The following is a 16,396-nucleotide window of genomic DNA, read 5'->3' as shown; positions in this document are numbered from 1 at the left end:
TAAAAAAATAAAAGAATGTTCAAAAAACGATGCCAAACTAAAGTAGACATATGGGAAATGTTAACTAGTGACTATTTTGTGTGGTATTACTATCTATTTTACAAGCAGATACATTTAAATTTAGAAAAATGCTAATTTTTGCAAATTTTCTCCAAATCTTGGTGTTTTTTACAAATAAATATTGAATTTATCAACCAAATTTTTTCACTAACATAAAGTACAATATGTCACGAGAAAACAGTCTCAGAATCGCTTGGATAGGTAAAAGCATTCCGGAGTTATTACCACATAAAGTGACACATGTCAGATTTGAAAAATCGGCTTCGTCCTGAAGGCCAAAACAGGTTCAGTCCTGAAGGGGTTAAATAGATAAGATATAAAAACACGGCATGTTCACAGCTTTAATAAGCTGTAAAGAACTAAATATACTAAAACGTACTATAGAACAGTGCCGGTGCCATTTTAATTTACTCCTTTAACCCTTTAGTGATCAGCCTATTTTAGGCCTTAACCTCTTCACGTGCTGCGCTGCAACTGTACGTCCTGCAGAGGGCTTGCTTCCCGCACCAGGACGTACAGTTGCGGAGCGGTTCCCGGTGCACACTGTCCTAACGGAAAGTGTCCGGGAAACGGGAGGTCAGCTGGCCCCGACAGCTGATGCTCCCGTCTTGCCGGTCAGCGGACCATCGCCGCTGATTTTGGCAATTAAACCGATAAATGCGATTGCGGTCGCCATATTTAAGGGGTTTGAAGCACATCGGCAGCCCCCACTAAGTGATTGTGGGGGCTTCCGATGCTCGTCGTGGCAGTCGGAGGCCAGACAATGACCTCCGGGTTGCCATGTACGGAAGCCTCGGGGGAGCAGCCTCCGGTCAGTCCTCCGAGGCTTCCTGTCAGTGTGACTGTCACGTCACAATGACAGTTAGAACACATTACACTACGTAGGTAGTGTAATGTACTCTAGCAGCGATCAAAGCTGCAAATCTAAATGTCCCCTAGTGGGACAAGTAAAAAAAGTGATAAAAATGTTTTAAAAAAAAAGTGTAAAAATAAAAGTTATAAGTTATATAAACAAACACTGCTTTTTTCCCTACAATAAGTCTTTCATTATAGGAAAAAAATTAACACGTTAAAAAAAGTACACATATTTGGTATCGCCGCGTTCGTAACAACCCAAACTATAAAACTATAATGTTATTTTTCCCGCACGATGAACACCCCAAAAAAAATCAATAAAAAAAACACCAGAATAGAGAATAAAAAGTCACATGTACCCGAAAATAGTAAAAACCGATAAAAACTACAACCTGTCCCGCAAAAAACAAGCCCTTACACAGCTTTTTTGACAAAAAAATAAAAAAGTTATGGCTCTCAGATTATGGTGACACAGAAAATAAATTATTTTATAAAAAAGTGATTTTATTGCGCAAACGCTGCAAAACATAAAGAAACTATATACATATGGTATTGCCGTAATCGTACCGACCCGCAAAATTAAGTAAAACTGTCATTTATAGCACACGGTGAACGCCGCAAAAAAAATAAACTAAAAAACATTGAGAATCAGAATTGCTTGTTTTTTGTCACCTTGCTTGCAAAAAAAATTGAATAAAAAGTGATCAAAAAAATCGCATGTACCCCAAAATGGTACCAATTAAATTTCCAGATTGTCCCGCAACAAATAAGCCATCACACAGCTCCCGTGGTGAAAAAATAAAAAAGTTCTGGCTCTCAGAATATGGTGATGCAAAATGTGTCCAAAAAGCGGATAAGATCGGGTGGAATTTATCAGTGCGACACCGGCCACACATCTATGAATTATTCTTTATTTACCCCATTATTATACGCTCTTATTATGCCCTGATGTACTCCTCACAGCTTACATATGCCCCCACATATGCCCCCACATTATAAACTGAAATACCAGCAATACCCCAAACAGAACTATTACCAAGCAAAATCTGCGCTCCAAAAGCAAAATGGCATGCCTCCCTTCTGAGCCCTGCAGCGTGCCCAAACAGCAGTTTGCGCCCACATATATGGCATCGCCATACCCTAGAGAACCCGCTTAACGTTTTATGAGGTATTTGTCTTCAGTGGCACAAACTGGGCACAACATATCATGCACTAAAATGGCATATCAGTGGAAAATTGCAATATTCACGCCAACCGCTGTGCATTAACCCCTTTGCGCACTATGACTTAATAGTACGTCATGGTGCGGGGGGTGTTGTATGCAGCGGGCTCACATGCTGAGCCCGCTCCATACGCTGCAGGTGTCAGCTGTGTATTACAGCTGACACCCAGTACTAACCGACAGGAACAGCGATGGTGCGGTTACAGAAGCCTGTAAAAATAACAATATACTGCAGTACATTGGTAATACACATATCCGATTTGAAAAAATTTGGCTGTCTCCTGAAGGCCAAAACAGGCTGTGTCCTGAAGGGGTTAATGACCAAGATATGTTTTCAATTTTTACATCGTCTCATTCAAACAGCTATAAGTATTTTATTTTTGCGTCAACATAGCTGTATAAGGTCTTGTTGTTTTGCGGGAGAAGTTGCATTTTTAATAGCAACATTTTGGGGTACATATAATTTATTGATTAACTTTTATTATCTTGTTTTGGGGGAGGAATAGAAAAAAAACAGCAATTTCGCCGCGCTTTTTTACGTCCTAAATTTACACAATATCTTTTTTCTGCTGGTTGTTACAATTGCAACGATACCAAATTTATATAGATTTTTTTATGTTTTACTACTTTTACACAGTATAAAACATTTCTTTAATTATTTGTTTTTGTGTCTACATATTTGAAGAGCCATAACTTTTATATTTTTCTACCGATGCAGCTGTATGAGGACTTTGCTTTTGCGGGACGACTTGTAGTTTTTATTTTGGAGTAGATGCCACTCTTTCATCGCTTTTTATAGAAAAAAAATTAAAGCAGGATGCACAGAAAACAGCAATTCTTGCATTGTTTTATATTTTATTTTTCACTGCGTTTGCCGAGCGGGTTAAATAATGTAATTGTTTTATAGTTGGGGTTGTTACGGACGCGGCAATACCAAATATGTGTAACTTTTTAACTTTTTTTTTTTTGTTCTTTCATAATAAAGCATTTTGTAAGGGGAAAAAGTGGGTTTTTCTTGTTTTTTTACTTTGGATTTTTATTTATTTATTATAAACATGCCTGCTAGGTATGGCCTAGCAGGCATTAACTAAAGGCAGACCTGGAGGCCTTTATTAGGCCCCCAGATGCCATAGAAGATACCGGCACCCTGCGATCGTATGGCAGGGTGGCGGTGCTGTGAGAGAGGGATCCCCCTTCCTTCAAAACCACTCAGATGCGGCGTTCGCTATTGAGCGCCACATCTGAGGGCTTAAACGAGCGGGATCGATACTGATATCAATCTCACCCGTTCGGGCAGGTCTGCTCCCAGCCCTCAGCTACCGGAGGTAGCTGAGAGCAGGGAGATTTAACTGCTCCCCGCTTTGTTTATTTATTCCGATGCAGCACCGTAAAAAGGCTACTGCATCAGAATAAAGCCCATTAGTGGCCCCAGTAGAAAAAACTAATGGGCGGTCATTAACGGGTTAAACCATCAAACAATTAAATTCAGTACAAGATAAGAAGCTAAAAAGGTACTGGTAAAAAGTAGGTACTGTACTGGTATTATATACTGCCACCAAAATGGGTCAATATTCAACTAAGCTGGCATATGCATGAGATAGTTGGCGGCGGAACACTTGTTCTCCACTATAAATATGCACGCTCAGCTCGGTGGAGCGTGCATGTTTTTGTCAATGGGGGAGATAGGATTAAGCCACTGGAAAATCCAATACACCGTGTTCCAAATTATTATGCACATTGGATTTAAGTGTGATAAACATTTATTTATTAGTTTTTCAATTAAACTCATCGATGGTATTGTGTCTTAGGGCTCTTTGGATCATTGTAATCAATCTCAGACACCTGTTATAATTAGTTTGCCAGGTGTGCCCAATCAAAGGAAAACTACTTAAGAAGGACGTTCCACATTATTAAGCAGGCCACAGGTTTCAAGCAATATGGGGGGGAAAAAAGGATCTCTCTGCTGCTGAAAAGTGTGAAATAGTGCAATACCTTGGACAAGGTATGAAAACATTGGATATTTCCAGAAAACGTAAGCGTGATCATCGTACTGTGAAAAGATTTGTGGCTGATTCAGAGCACAGACGGGTTTGTTCAGATAAAGGCATAATGAGGAAGGTTTCTGCCAGGCAAATTAATAGGATTAGGAGAGTAGCTGCTAAAATGCCATTGCAAAGCAGCAAACAGGTATTTGAAGCCGCTGGTGCCTCCGGAGTCCCGCGAACCTCATGGTGTAGGATCCTCCAGAGGTTTGCAAGTGTGCATAAAGCTATTATTCGGCCACCCCTAAACAATGCTCACAAGCAGAAATGGTTGCAGTGGGCTCAGAAATACATGAAGACTAATTTTCAAACCGTGTTGTTTACTGATGAGTGCCGTGCAACCCTGGATGGTCCAGAAGGATGGAGTAGTGGATGGTTGGTGAATGGCCACCATGTCCCAACAAGGCTGCAACGACAGCAAGGAGGTGGCGGAGTCATGTTTTAGGCTGGAATCATGGGAAGAGAGCTGGTAGGCCCCTTTTGGGCCCCTGACATTGTGAAAATGACCTCTGCAAAGTACGTAGAGTTCATGACTGACCACTTTCTTCTGTGGTACAAAAAGAAGAACCGTGCCTTCCGTAGCAAAATTATCTTCATGCATGACAATGCACCATCTCATGCTGCAAAGAATACCTCTGTGTCATTGGCTGCTATGGGCATAAAAGGAGAGAAACTCATGGTGTGGCCCCCATGTTCCCCTGACCTCAACCCTATTGAGAACCTTTGGAGCATCCTCAAGCAAAATATCTATGAGGGTGGGAGGCAGTTCACATCAAAACAGCAGCTCTGGGAGGCTATTCTGACATCCTGCAAAGATATTCAAGCAGAAACTGTCCAAATATTCACAAATTCAATGGATGCAAGAAATGTGAAGGTGATATCAAAGAAGGGGTCCTATGTTAACATGTAACTGGGCATGCTAAGTTTTTTTTGATTGAAAGAGCTTTTAATATCTGTAAATATGACCTCCTGATGCTGCAAATTCAACAAATTACCATTTTAGTTCTCTTTACAACCTTTAAAATGTTTTGATCTCTGTTGTGCATAATAATTTGAAACAGTGAATTTTGAGTTTTTTACTTCTAAAAAAAAATCTGTTATCATTAGATTTGTTCAAAAAAATTAGCATTATACTCCAACGGTTGATGACTTGAAGATTATACTGACTGTCATTTGCATCGACTATTTAGGAAAATCCGCGAAAAATAACATTTGCATAATAATTTGGAATGCGGTGCATTGTCTATCCTTTTTTACCCCCGGCCATTAAGAGAGAGTTAAAGGGAACCTGTCACCAGCATTTCACCTATTGAACTCTACTCACCCCTCGCTGGCCACTGCTGTCAAAAGTTCATTATCCCCTCTCCTAAACACCTCCTTCGATCGTAAATAACGGTCTGCAAACATTTTGCGCCTTTTATGGCAATAATCCGGCAGTCTCGTTCGTTCCTCTACTTATGCTTGCCCACCGCTGAACAATGGCCTGCCCTGAATGCCAAAATTTCATCTGAGATAGCGCGCATGCGCCCATCATGTCTGGTCCAATACACTGCTCTGCTTTGTGCCTTAGGCCTTATTCACACGAACGTATAATACGTCCGTGCTACGTGATTTTCACGCGTGTGGCACGGACCTATGTTAATGAATGGGACCGTTCAGACTGTCAGTGAATTTCACGCAGCGTATGTGCGCTGCGTGAAACTCATGACATGTTCTATATTTGCCCGTGTTTCGCTCTCCACGCACCCATTGAAGTCAAAATGTGTGCAAATCGCGCTCGGCACACGGAAGCACTTCCGGGTGCCGCGCGTGGTGCGCGCTAGAGTAGTAAAAACTATGAATGAAAACAGAAAAGCACCACATGCAGAAAACCAGAGTGTCATCATGACGCACCATATGCTGATGCCACACGAAGCTTTTGCTCGTGCAAAACACAGTGTTTTTTGCGCGCGCAATACGGACAGGTCCGTGTGAATAAGGCCTTAAATCTAGTTTCTGCGCATGCTCTGCTATGGTGTCCCGTTGTGCGCACGCATCAGAACAGGACATTTCGTGTGTGCTAGGGGTAGGTGAGGAGCTGTCAATCAAAAGAAAAGAGGCAGGGTTAACTCGGAAAAGCTTGAGTAATGAAGATATGACTCTTTTCGAATGAAGATCTGACTCATTTTGAATGAAGATATGACTCTTTTATGCTCATTAGCATATGGCACAGGAACACTAAAAATAGAATACTAAAGGTACAGAGCCGACTTAGAAGATAATTATAGGTTACATAAAAATGATTTTTCACCCCCCTTCTACCAGGTATTGCTAGCTTAATAGGTGAAATGTTGGTGACAGGTTGCCTTTAAGAGGTGCCCATGCACATTAAATCATCTGTTGATCCCACCAAAATGTAATGTGTATGGCCAGCTTTAGAAATGGAGCGTTTAGATTTTGTATCATATTTTTGGTACTTGAAGTACTGCTCCACCCAAAACCTAAAAATGGAGGTAATTAATGGAGCTAAGTTCAATATCCCACTCTTTACAATTCATGCATAATAAACAAAATTTTGTTGTTTTTTTTTATGCTGCAGTCACCATTGTGATAGTCAGGTAAAGGCCACTTTGACACAGAGTAGATTTTGTCAGTATTTTGGATCCAGATTTCTAAAGCCAAAACCAGCAATGCATAAAAAAAAAAAGAGAATAAGTATAAATCTTTTCATTATACTTTTTTTGTGTTTAGGTTCCACTCCTGGTTTGGGTTACAAATATTGATGCAAAACACTGACCAAAATACTGAATTGTGTGAAAGTGGTCAAAAATAGTTGCTGGCGACTGTTTTCCTTTATATCAGTTCCACAAACACAAGAACATATATGCCGCTTTCACATAAGTGTAATACAAGTGCTTTTTTGCACTCATATTAGGCCCTGTTCACATTTGCGTTGGAAGCTCCATTAGGGATTACCGGAAACAATAGAACAGCATGCTGCGCTATTCTCTCTGGTAAAATTACAGGCACCCTGACAGAAAGTCAACGGAACCCATTAAAGTCAATGGGTTCCGTCAGCCGCCGGAGGTGTCCGTGGTGCAACGGAACCGTTGCTTCCGTTCTTCCCTTGTTCTGCTCCTCTGCCGGAGCAGAACAACGGAACACACCGATGTAGATGTGAACATAGCCTTACAGATGCAACACCGGACCTCCAGTGGTTCATTAGAAACAGAGTTAGAGCACTTTAGGGTTAAAAAAAAAGCACCCGTATTACTTTTATTTATATTTCTAGTATTAACTAAAATAAAATGTCATTAGAATATTGATACATATTAGGTAAGATAAGTGTATTAACTGCTTTACCACATTACCATGTTAACCCTGCCTATTAGTATCGCACTTGGTGGCATTTGGGTTTGATTTCACCACCCTAGATGACTGAATTCCAATATGACCCAATTTTATTATTTTTCTAACTATATACTGTATAAATCATGGATTAAAGGATTTGTCTGAGGTTGGAAAAAGGGGTCTGTTGTTTTTTAAGAAATAGTGTCACGCTTGTCAAGGGACTGTGCGTGGTGTTGCAGCTCAGCCCTATTCAGATAAATGGGGCTAAGCTGCAATACTGAACACAGCCAGGAGATAGAAAGGCGCTGTTGCTAGAATAAAAGAAGACCATTTATTCTAATCTCATAAAAACTCATTTAGGACCCAGAGTGTCCCCTAGATTAGTGCCTCCCTATATGTGAGGCAGACTTTACTGGTGAGGCGCACCCCAGTTGTTGGCGAGGCTCAGCTCACTTTTGACAGAAGTGATGACATACTGCACAGTCCTTTCTCTCTTTCTCTCTGCGCCAATCTCTGATTAAGCAACATAACTAACTCCTTCTGCGCTTATTTTAATGTTCTTCTGGGTACAGGAGACACATTTTAAGATGAATTCAGGTAATCTTTAAAAATGTTGTCATGAACTACCACCAATTGGGAGATCCAGGCATCACCATGTTCGGGCTGGTGAGGCCCCAGCAGAAAGAGATTGGGAAGCTGTGCTTTAGATTGATGTCTTTTCAGCCATTTCTCAATTTCCTCGGTCTGCCGCATGTTTATCAGATGGGTGGCACAGCCATGACAATGTTCCTAAGCATCCAATTTACTATATATATATATATATATATATATATATATATATATATATATATATGTGTGTGTGTGTGAATGGCGTTTTATTCTACACTATCTGCCATTCAGTCGCTGAGAGTCAACCCCATATGGGCACTGTAATAGCTGCTTTGAATTGTTGTCAACTTTGAAAATCCAGTATTTTTTTGACCAGTGTGACTCTCCAGCTGTTGTGAAACTACAACTCTCAGCATGCTCTGACAGCTGCAGGATGGCATTTGTATTTTTCACATTAGCTGGAGAGCCACAGATTGAGGACCACTGTAATAGATCAAGGAACATTTTTTGGCTTTAGATGGAGTTGTTTATTAGGATATACATACTAATACATTATTTTATTATTTCTATTATTATTTATATTACCAGTAATGTTATTTGAATTTCTTTCCTGTCCGTCATAGCTTTTGTAGAATTCTTGACTGAAAGTATAATGTCTTAGTGATGATGCTGGAAACTTTTAATCATCTGAAAGTACAATGTGGGTACTGCAGAGAAGCTAGGACAGCTTGACACACAGCTGCTGGTGTAGTAACCCCTTCTGTGCACCCGATGACTTCCAACACTACGATCTATGATAAATGTTCTCAATTTCCAAAGCAAGGAGATTAGTAATGAGGTGACCTCACTGTGGTTTGTACTTTTCCTTCTTGTCACTACATTTCGGAAGAAAAGCTACAGTAGGATATCTGGCAGATAGCAGAGAGAGGGATCACAGGCAGCTCCTTGTAATGCTTGTACTCAGCATCTTTATTTAAGTACATAACCAGGGTTCTGCGGTGTACAGAAGAGGACACCTACTTAACTGTTTCACATCTGCAAAGGGGAGGAAGTCATGTATCATGTATACCAAGCAGCTCAACCACACTGCCTAAGACTACAAGCACCATTCTGGTGGTCTCTTTGTATGCTGGCTTAAACATTTGTAATGTTGTGTTCCCCTTTTTCAGAACATCACACACTGGCAGAAAAGTGGAAACTAAAGTTTACTTTTACTCCTCAGCAATAACAGAAGGAGATGAACAGTTACAGCATCGCTGCATCCCTATGGAAGGAAAGGGTTAACAAGCCCATCCTGCTGGACATTCAAGTAAGCACTGATCTGATAAACAGGTGACTATGAAAGAGGACAGGGTAATAAGAGAGGCTGGTGTGTAACTTACATCTTCCATGGTGAGCCTGTCCCCAGGATACGCTGCCCAGCCCTAGGACTTGTCTACAGGAAGGGAAGCCAGATGTCGTCCACCATGCACCCCCTTCCCCACACACCCCACCCACCCAGGCTGGACCTTAGGCCCTGACAGGCTGAGCAAGAGGAACCTTCTTAGCTCCAGCTCTCAGCTCTCCTCCCTCTGCTCTGCTCGATTCCTCTTTCTCCACTGCTAGCAAAACCTCTGCTTAAAAACTTGGGTTTCCGGTGGTTAAAATGAAGTTGAGTCAGTGAACTGAAAGTACAAAGCAATGTAGCAACTGTAACAGTAATCTGAACTGTCTTAGCTAAGAGAGCGCTCTGCTTATAGAAAAAAAAACGTACATATAGTAGGTGTGCAACCGTACCTGAAGGTGCAATTTTTAGGTACTGTTCAATTTTTGATGGTCCATTATCTAAAATGCTAAATTCACTTTACCGCTGGGACACACTCTATCTCTCTGAACTATTTAAACAGATACATTTTAAGCTATTGACATCTGAAAGGTTAATATTTATTTTCACCTTTTAACACCTTTATACGCTTTACAAATTATACAATCCACTTACAAAGTTGAGAAAAAATGATTTACTTACCTTGTTTTGATGGGAGGGTACAAGATGAGTCAGATGACCTTGGTCTAAACCAAGATCTCGAATACCACAATAACCACAATCCCACAATGTAAGGGCCCGGTACATTTGTCACCACTTCCCATGCATTGTAGACAAGAAGGACCCTTGGACCAGTTCTTCTCTCACTATAGAAAGAGGGAGAATAAAGTCACTGTGAGTTTTGGCACCTATCCATGGGCTGCATAGCATCTGCAGGGACTTTCTGCAGGTGTGTAGCTATAGGGGGTGCAGAGGTAGCAGCTGCAACCAGGCCCTTGTGTCTTTAGGGGCCCAAAACGCCATCTACCACATAAGTATTAGAATTGGCACATGGTAGAAGGGGGACCCTGTTATAGATTTTTCATTGGGGTACAGGAACTTCAAGTTACGCCTCTGTTGCTGAGTGATTCTGCTCCATCGTTTAAGCAATCGGTGGGGGTCTCAGTACCCAGACCACCACCGATCAAAACGTCTGACATGTCTATATAACATATCAAAAGTTTTTTTTAAAGTATAGATGTAGCTGTCTTTATCTTGACTTTTAACGCATTAAATACACCGCGTTCCAAATTATTATGCAAATGTTATTTTTCGCTGATTTTCCTAAATAGTCAATGCAAATGACAGTCAGTATAATCTTCAAGCCATCAACCATTGGAGTATAATGATAATGCAAATTTTATTGAACAAATCTCCTAATGATAACAGATTTTTTTTTTAGAAGTAAAAAACTCAAAATGCACGGTTTCAAATTATTATGCACAACAGAGATCAAAACATTTTAAAGGTTGTAAAGAGAACTAAAATGGTAATTTGTTGAATTTGCAGCATCAGGAAGTCATGTTTACAGAAATCAAAAGCTCTTTCAATCAAAAAAACTTAACAGGCCAAGTTACATGTTAACATGTTACCTCTCCTCCACTCCTGTCCTCAATAACACCTTCACATGATTGGCAAGTCACCACGTAATGGTAAGAGCAGAGTTCACAGCAGCACAGAGTATTTCAGGAGATGAGCGTGCGGATCTTGTGCGGGGTGGTGACTTTCCAATCATGTGAAGGTGTTATTGAGGACAGGAGTGGAGGAGAGGTAACAGACTGAGAGCTACGTAATGGTAAGAGCAGAGTTCACAGCAGCACTGAATCTGCACACTCATCTCCTGAAATACTCTGTGCTGCCTTAAACTCTGTGGACAGGTCAGGACCCTGTTTCTTTTAAATGCTGCACTGTAGCGCAGCCTTATATAGTGGATCGAGCGGGTTCCCCAGCAGCATTTAAAAGAAACAGGATCCTGACCTGTCCACAGAGTTTAAGGCAGCACAGAGTATTTCAGGAGATGAGCACGGCCGGCCACGGGCAGCCGGTCGTTTTTCCGAGCCGTGCTCCCATTATAAAGTATAGGAGCACGGCCCGTAAAATAGAACATGTTCTATCTTTTTAACGGCACGGGCACCTTCCCGTGAGAAAACGGGAAAGTACCCGTGGCTAACAGTAGTCTATGGGCCCGCTATTTCGGGTCGTAATTACGACCCGTAATAACGGGTGTTTTTACGGTCGTGTGCATGAGGCCCCGTAATGACGGGTGACTACGTGTTTGCACCCGTCATTACGGCAGCATTGCTAGGCGACGTCAGTAAATAGTCACTGTCCAGGGTGCTGAAAGAGTTAACTGATCGGCAGTAACTGTTTCAGCACCCTGGACAGTGAATTCCGATCAGAATATAAAGTAACCTGTCAAAAAAAAAAGACGTTCATACTTACCGAGAACTTTCTGCTTCCTCCAGTCCGGTCTCCTGGCCGTTGCCTTGGTGACGCGTCCCTCTCGACATCCGGCCCGACATTCCTGGGTGACGTTACAGCCCATGTGACCGCTGCAGCCAATCACAGGCTGCAGAGGCCTCTGCAGCCAATCACAGGCTGCAGAGGCCTCTGCAGCCAATCACAGGCTGCCGCGTCAGAAAAGAAGGTCGGACTGGAGGAAGAAGAGGGACTCGTCACCAAGACAACGACCGGGTATGTATGAAATGCTTTTTATTTTATTTTTAATCAGCAGCCTCTTTTCTCTATCAGTGATTGATAGAGACAAGTGGCTGCCGATTTGTATAATATTTTTGACCGGGTTCGGTCAAAACGGGTTCGTCCGAACCCGGTGAAGTTCGGATTCGCTGCGAACCGAACTTTTCCTGATGTTCGGACCGAAACCGGGTTCGGTTGTCCCGGTTCGCTCATCTCTAGCTTTCACCTTCACAATTCTTGCATCCATTGAATTTGTGAGTATTTGGACAGTTTCTGCTTGAATATCTTTGCAGGATGTCAGAATAGCCTCCCAGAGCTTCTGTTTTGATGTGAACTGCCTCCCACCCCAAAAGATATTTTGCTTGAGGATGCTCCAAAGGTTCTCATTAGGGTTGAGGTCAGGGGAACATGGGGGCCACACCATGAGTTTCTCTCCTTTTATGCCCATAGCAGCCAATAACACAGAGGTATTCTTTGCAGCATGAGATGGTGCATTGTCAACACGGTTTGAAAATTAGTCTTCATGTATTTCTGAGCCCACTGCAACCGTTTCTGCTTGTGAGCATTATTTAGGGGTGGCCGAATAATAGCTTTATGAACACTTGCAAACCTATGGAGGATCCTACACCTTGAGGTTCGCGAAACTCCAGAGGCACCAGTGGCTTCAAATACCTGTTTGCTGCTTTGCAATGGCATTTTAGCAGCTGCTCTCCTAATCCTATTAATTTGTCTGGCAGAAACCTTCCTCATTATGCCTTTATCTGAACGAACCCGTCTGTGCTCTGAATCAGCCACAAATCTTTTCACAGTACGATGATCACACTTACGTTTTCTTGAAATATCCAATGTTTTCATACCTTGTCCAAGGTATTGCACTATTTCACGCTTTTCAGCAGCAGAGAGATCCTTTTTCTTTCCCATATTGCTTGAAACCTGTGGCCTGCTTAATAATGTGGAACGTCCTTCTTAAGTAGTTTTCCTTTGATTGGGCACACCTGGCAAACTAATTATCACCGGTGTCTGAGATTGATTACAATGATCCGAAGAGCCCTAAGACACAATACCATCCATAATAATTAAATGTTTATGACACTTAAATCCAATGTGCACAATAATTTGGAACACAGTGCACACTGTGTCCCTGATTATAATAATACCATACACTGTGTCACACACACACACACACACACACACACACACACACACACACACACACACACACACACGCCACCTGTAGATAGTGGATAGTGCCCCCTTAGCCCCCTGCAGAGTGACCCACATAGAGCCTCTGTAGATAGTGCCCTACATAGAAGCCCCTGTAGATAGTGTCCCACATACAGCCCTCTGTATATAGTGTCTGCATATTGAATCCAGAGCTGCAAGGCAATAGTGCTAATCACTGAGCCACCGTGCTGCCCTACATATAGCTTCCCTTATAGATAGTGCTCCACGTATAGCCTACCTCTGTAGATAGTCTCACATATAGCTCCCCTGTATATAGTGCCCCACATATAGCCTACCCCTGTAGACAGTGTCCTACATATAGACTCCCTGTAGTTAGTGCACCGCAGGTAACCTACCCCTGTATTAAGTGTCACACATATAGCCCACCCCTTTAGAAAGTGCCCTAAAAATAGCTCCCCTATAGATAGTGCTCTACATATAGCCCACCCATGTACAGTGTCTCACATATAGTACCCCCTGTATATAGTGGCCCACATCCCCACATATAGAACCCAATGTGGATAGTGGCCCACATCCCCACATAAAAACCACCCTGTATATAGTGGTCCACATATAGAACACCCCTGTATATAGTGGCCCACATATAGACCCCCCCCACTGTATATAGTGGCCCAAATCCCCACATATAGACCCCCTGTAGATAGTGGCCCACATGCCCACATATAGACCCCCTCTGTATATAGTGGCCCATATATAGACGATCCCCCCCCCTGTAGATAGAGCCCCCACTATAGATAATGCCAGTCACAGTTTTATTAGAAAAAAATAAACCAAAAACTTTACATACTCACATGATCACGTTCCCGCGCAGTCCGATGGCAATTGAGACCTGCTCTCTTTTGAGCATGTCTGCTGGAGCTGAATCGACGCGTCGTTCAATGACGCTGATTGACGGGGCAGAATGACTTGCCCCGTCAATCAGCACCTTTCAAGCACGGAAGCGGCGCAATGACGTCATTGCGCCGCTGGCGTCGTTGAAATGTGCTGATTGGCGGGGCAAGTCATTTTGCCCCGCCAATCAGCACCATTGGAAGGCGCTGAATGAACGGGCATGGAACATGCCAGGCCATTCAGCACTAATGCATGTATTTAGCTGTCGCTAGCACCGGGTCCCCCTCCGGTACTAGCGATGCCTACGGGCATGAGAGTGCCTGTGTCACACGGCCCATACTTGTTGGAGGCTCGGCGCCGCGGGCCCCATAGTAGCGGCTCTACCGCTGTAGCAGCCATAGCGGCTGCTAGCGGCACCACCGGGCATATGGCGGGCTGTGTCGGCTGGCGGCACGGGCCCCCTCGAGCCGCGGGCCCCGTAGCAGCCACTACCGCTGCTTCCGCGGTAGTTACGCCACTGCATACAATCTATAATAACATCATCTATAATAACATCTATAATAGAATTTCGATAGCATCTTAAATTCTCATGAAGACTCCTCTATAGATGAAACCTCTGTTAACCCTTTCAGGACGGAGCTAATTTTGGCCTTCAGAACCAACCCCATTTTTTCAAATCTGTCGTGTCATTTTATGTGGTAATAACTCTGGAATGCTTTTACCTATCCAAGCGATTCTGAGATCCTGATGTTTCCTCGTGACATATTGTACTTTATGTTAGTGGAAACGTGGTCAATAAATTCATTGCTTATTTGTGAAAAACACCAAAATGTGAAGATAATTTGCAAAAATTATGATTTTTCTGGTTTCAAATGTATCTGCTTGTAAAACAGATAGTAATACCACACAAAATGTTTACTATTTCACATATTCGTTTTTTTTGACTTTTTTTTATTTTTCTAGGACGTTACAAGGCTTAGAACTTTAGCAGCAATTTCTCACATTTTCCCCAAAATTTCAAAAGGCTGTTTTTCAAGGACCAGTTCAGTTCTGAAGTGGCTTTGAGGGTTTTATATACTTGATAGACCCCCCTATAAATCACCCCATTTGAAACACTGCATGCCTCAAAGTATTCAAAACAGCATTCAGAAAGTTTCTTAACCCTTTAGGCGTTTCACAGGAATTAATGCAAAGTAAAAGGGAAATTTACAAACTAAGGTTTTTTTGCCGAAATTAATTTGTAATAATTTTTTTTCTCACACAGAATGTTTTCAGTGCCATGTCGTGTTTGCAACACAGACCAAAACAGTGGAAACCCCCCAAAAGTGAGCCTATTTTGGAAACTACACCCTCAAGGAATCTTTCTAGGGGTATAGTAAGAATTTTGACCCCACATGTTTTTTGCTGAATTTAGTGGAATTAGACCGTGAAAATGAAAAGTTTAATTTTTATAATGAATTAACCCCTTCAGGACTGAGCCTGTTTTGGCCTTCAGGACAAAGCCGATTTTTCAAATCTGACATGTGTCACTTTATGTGGTAATAACTCCGGAATGCTTTTACCTATCCAAGTGATTCTGAGATTCTTTTCTCGTGACATATTGTACTTTATGTTAGGGAAAAAATTTGGTCGATAAATTCAATATTTATTTGTAAAAAACACCAAGATTTAGAGAAAATTAGCAAACATTTGCATTTTTCTAAATTTAAATGTATCTCCTTGTAAAACAGATAGTAATACCACACAAAATACGTACTAGTTTACATTTCCAATATGTCTACTTTATGTTTGCATCGTTTTTGAACATTCTTTTATTTTTCTAGGACGTTACAAGGCTTAGAACTTTAGCAGCAATTTCTTATATTTTCAAGAAAATTTCAAAAGCCTATTTTTTCAGGGAACAGTTCAGTTCTGATGTGGCTTTGAGGGCCTTATATATTAGAAAGTCCCCATAAATCACCTCATTTTGAAAACTGCACCCCTCAAAGTATTCAAAACAGCATTCAGAAAGTGTTTTAACCCTTTAGGCGTTTCACAGGAATTAAAGCAATGTAGAGGTGAAATTTACAAATTTATTTATTTTTTTTGAAAATTCATTTGTAATACATTTTTTCTGTACTACAGAAGGTTTTACCCACATGTGGTCCTAGTGCGGTAATGGAC

At 41.8% G+C, this 16,396-nt stretch overlaps 1 protein-coding gene across 2 annotated transcripts in view; it reads right to left on the bottom strand.

Annotated features, from left to right (window-relative positions):
• Nucleotides 1-9,588, bottom strand: part of PLEKHO2 (pleckstrin homology domain containing O2) — a 45,248-nt gene extending 35,660 nt beyond the window's left edge. For both annotated transcript variants that reach the window (XM_075858269.1, XM_075858270.1), the window contains exon 1: nt 9,501-9,588. In XM_075858269.1, the coding sequence (XP_075714384.1) occupies nt 9,501-9,509 (9 nt within the window). In that variant the 5' untranslated portion in view covers nt 9,510-9,588. The remainder of the gene's footprint in view (nt 1-9,500) is intronic.
• Between the last annotated feature and the right edge of the window lie 6,808 nt (nt 9,589-16,396).

Source organism: Rhinoderma darwinii, chromosome 3, assembly GCF_050947455.1.
Source record: "Rhinoderma darwinii isolate aRhiDar2 chromosome 3, aRhiDar2.hap1, whole genome shotgun sequence".
Classification (NCBI taxonomy): domain Eukaryota; kingdom Metazoa; phylum Chordata; class Amphibia; order Anura; family Rhinodermatidae; genus Rhinoderma; species Rhinoderma darwinii.
This window is presented reverse-complemented; position numbering and strand designations above follow the sequence as displayed.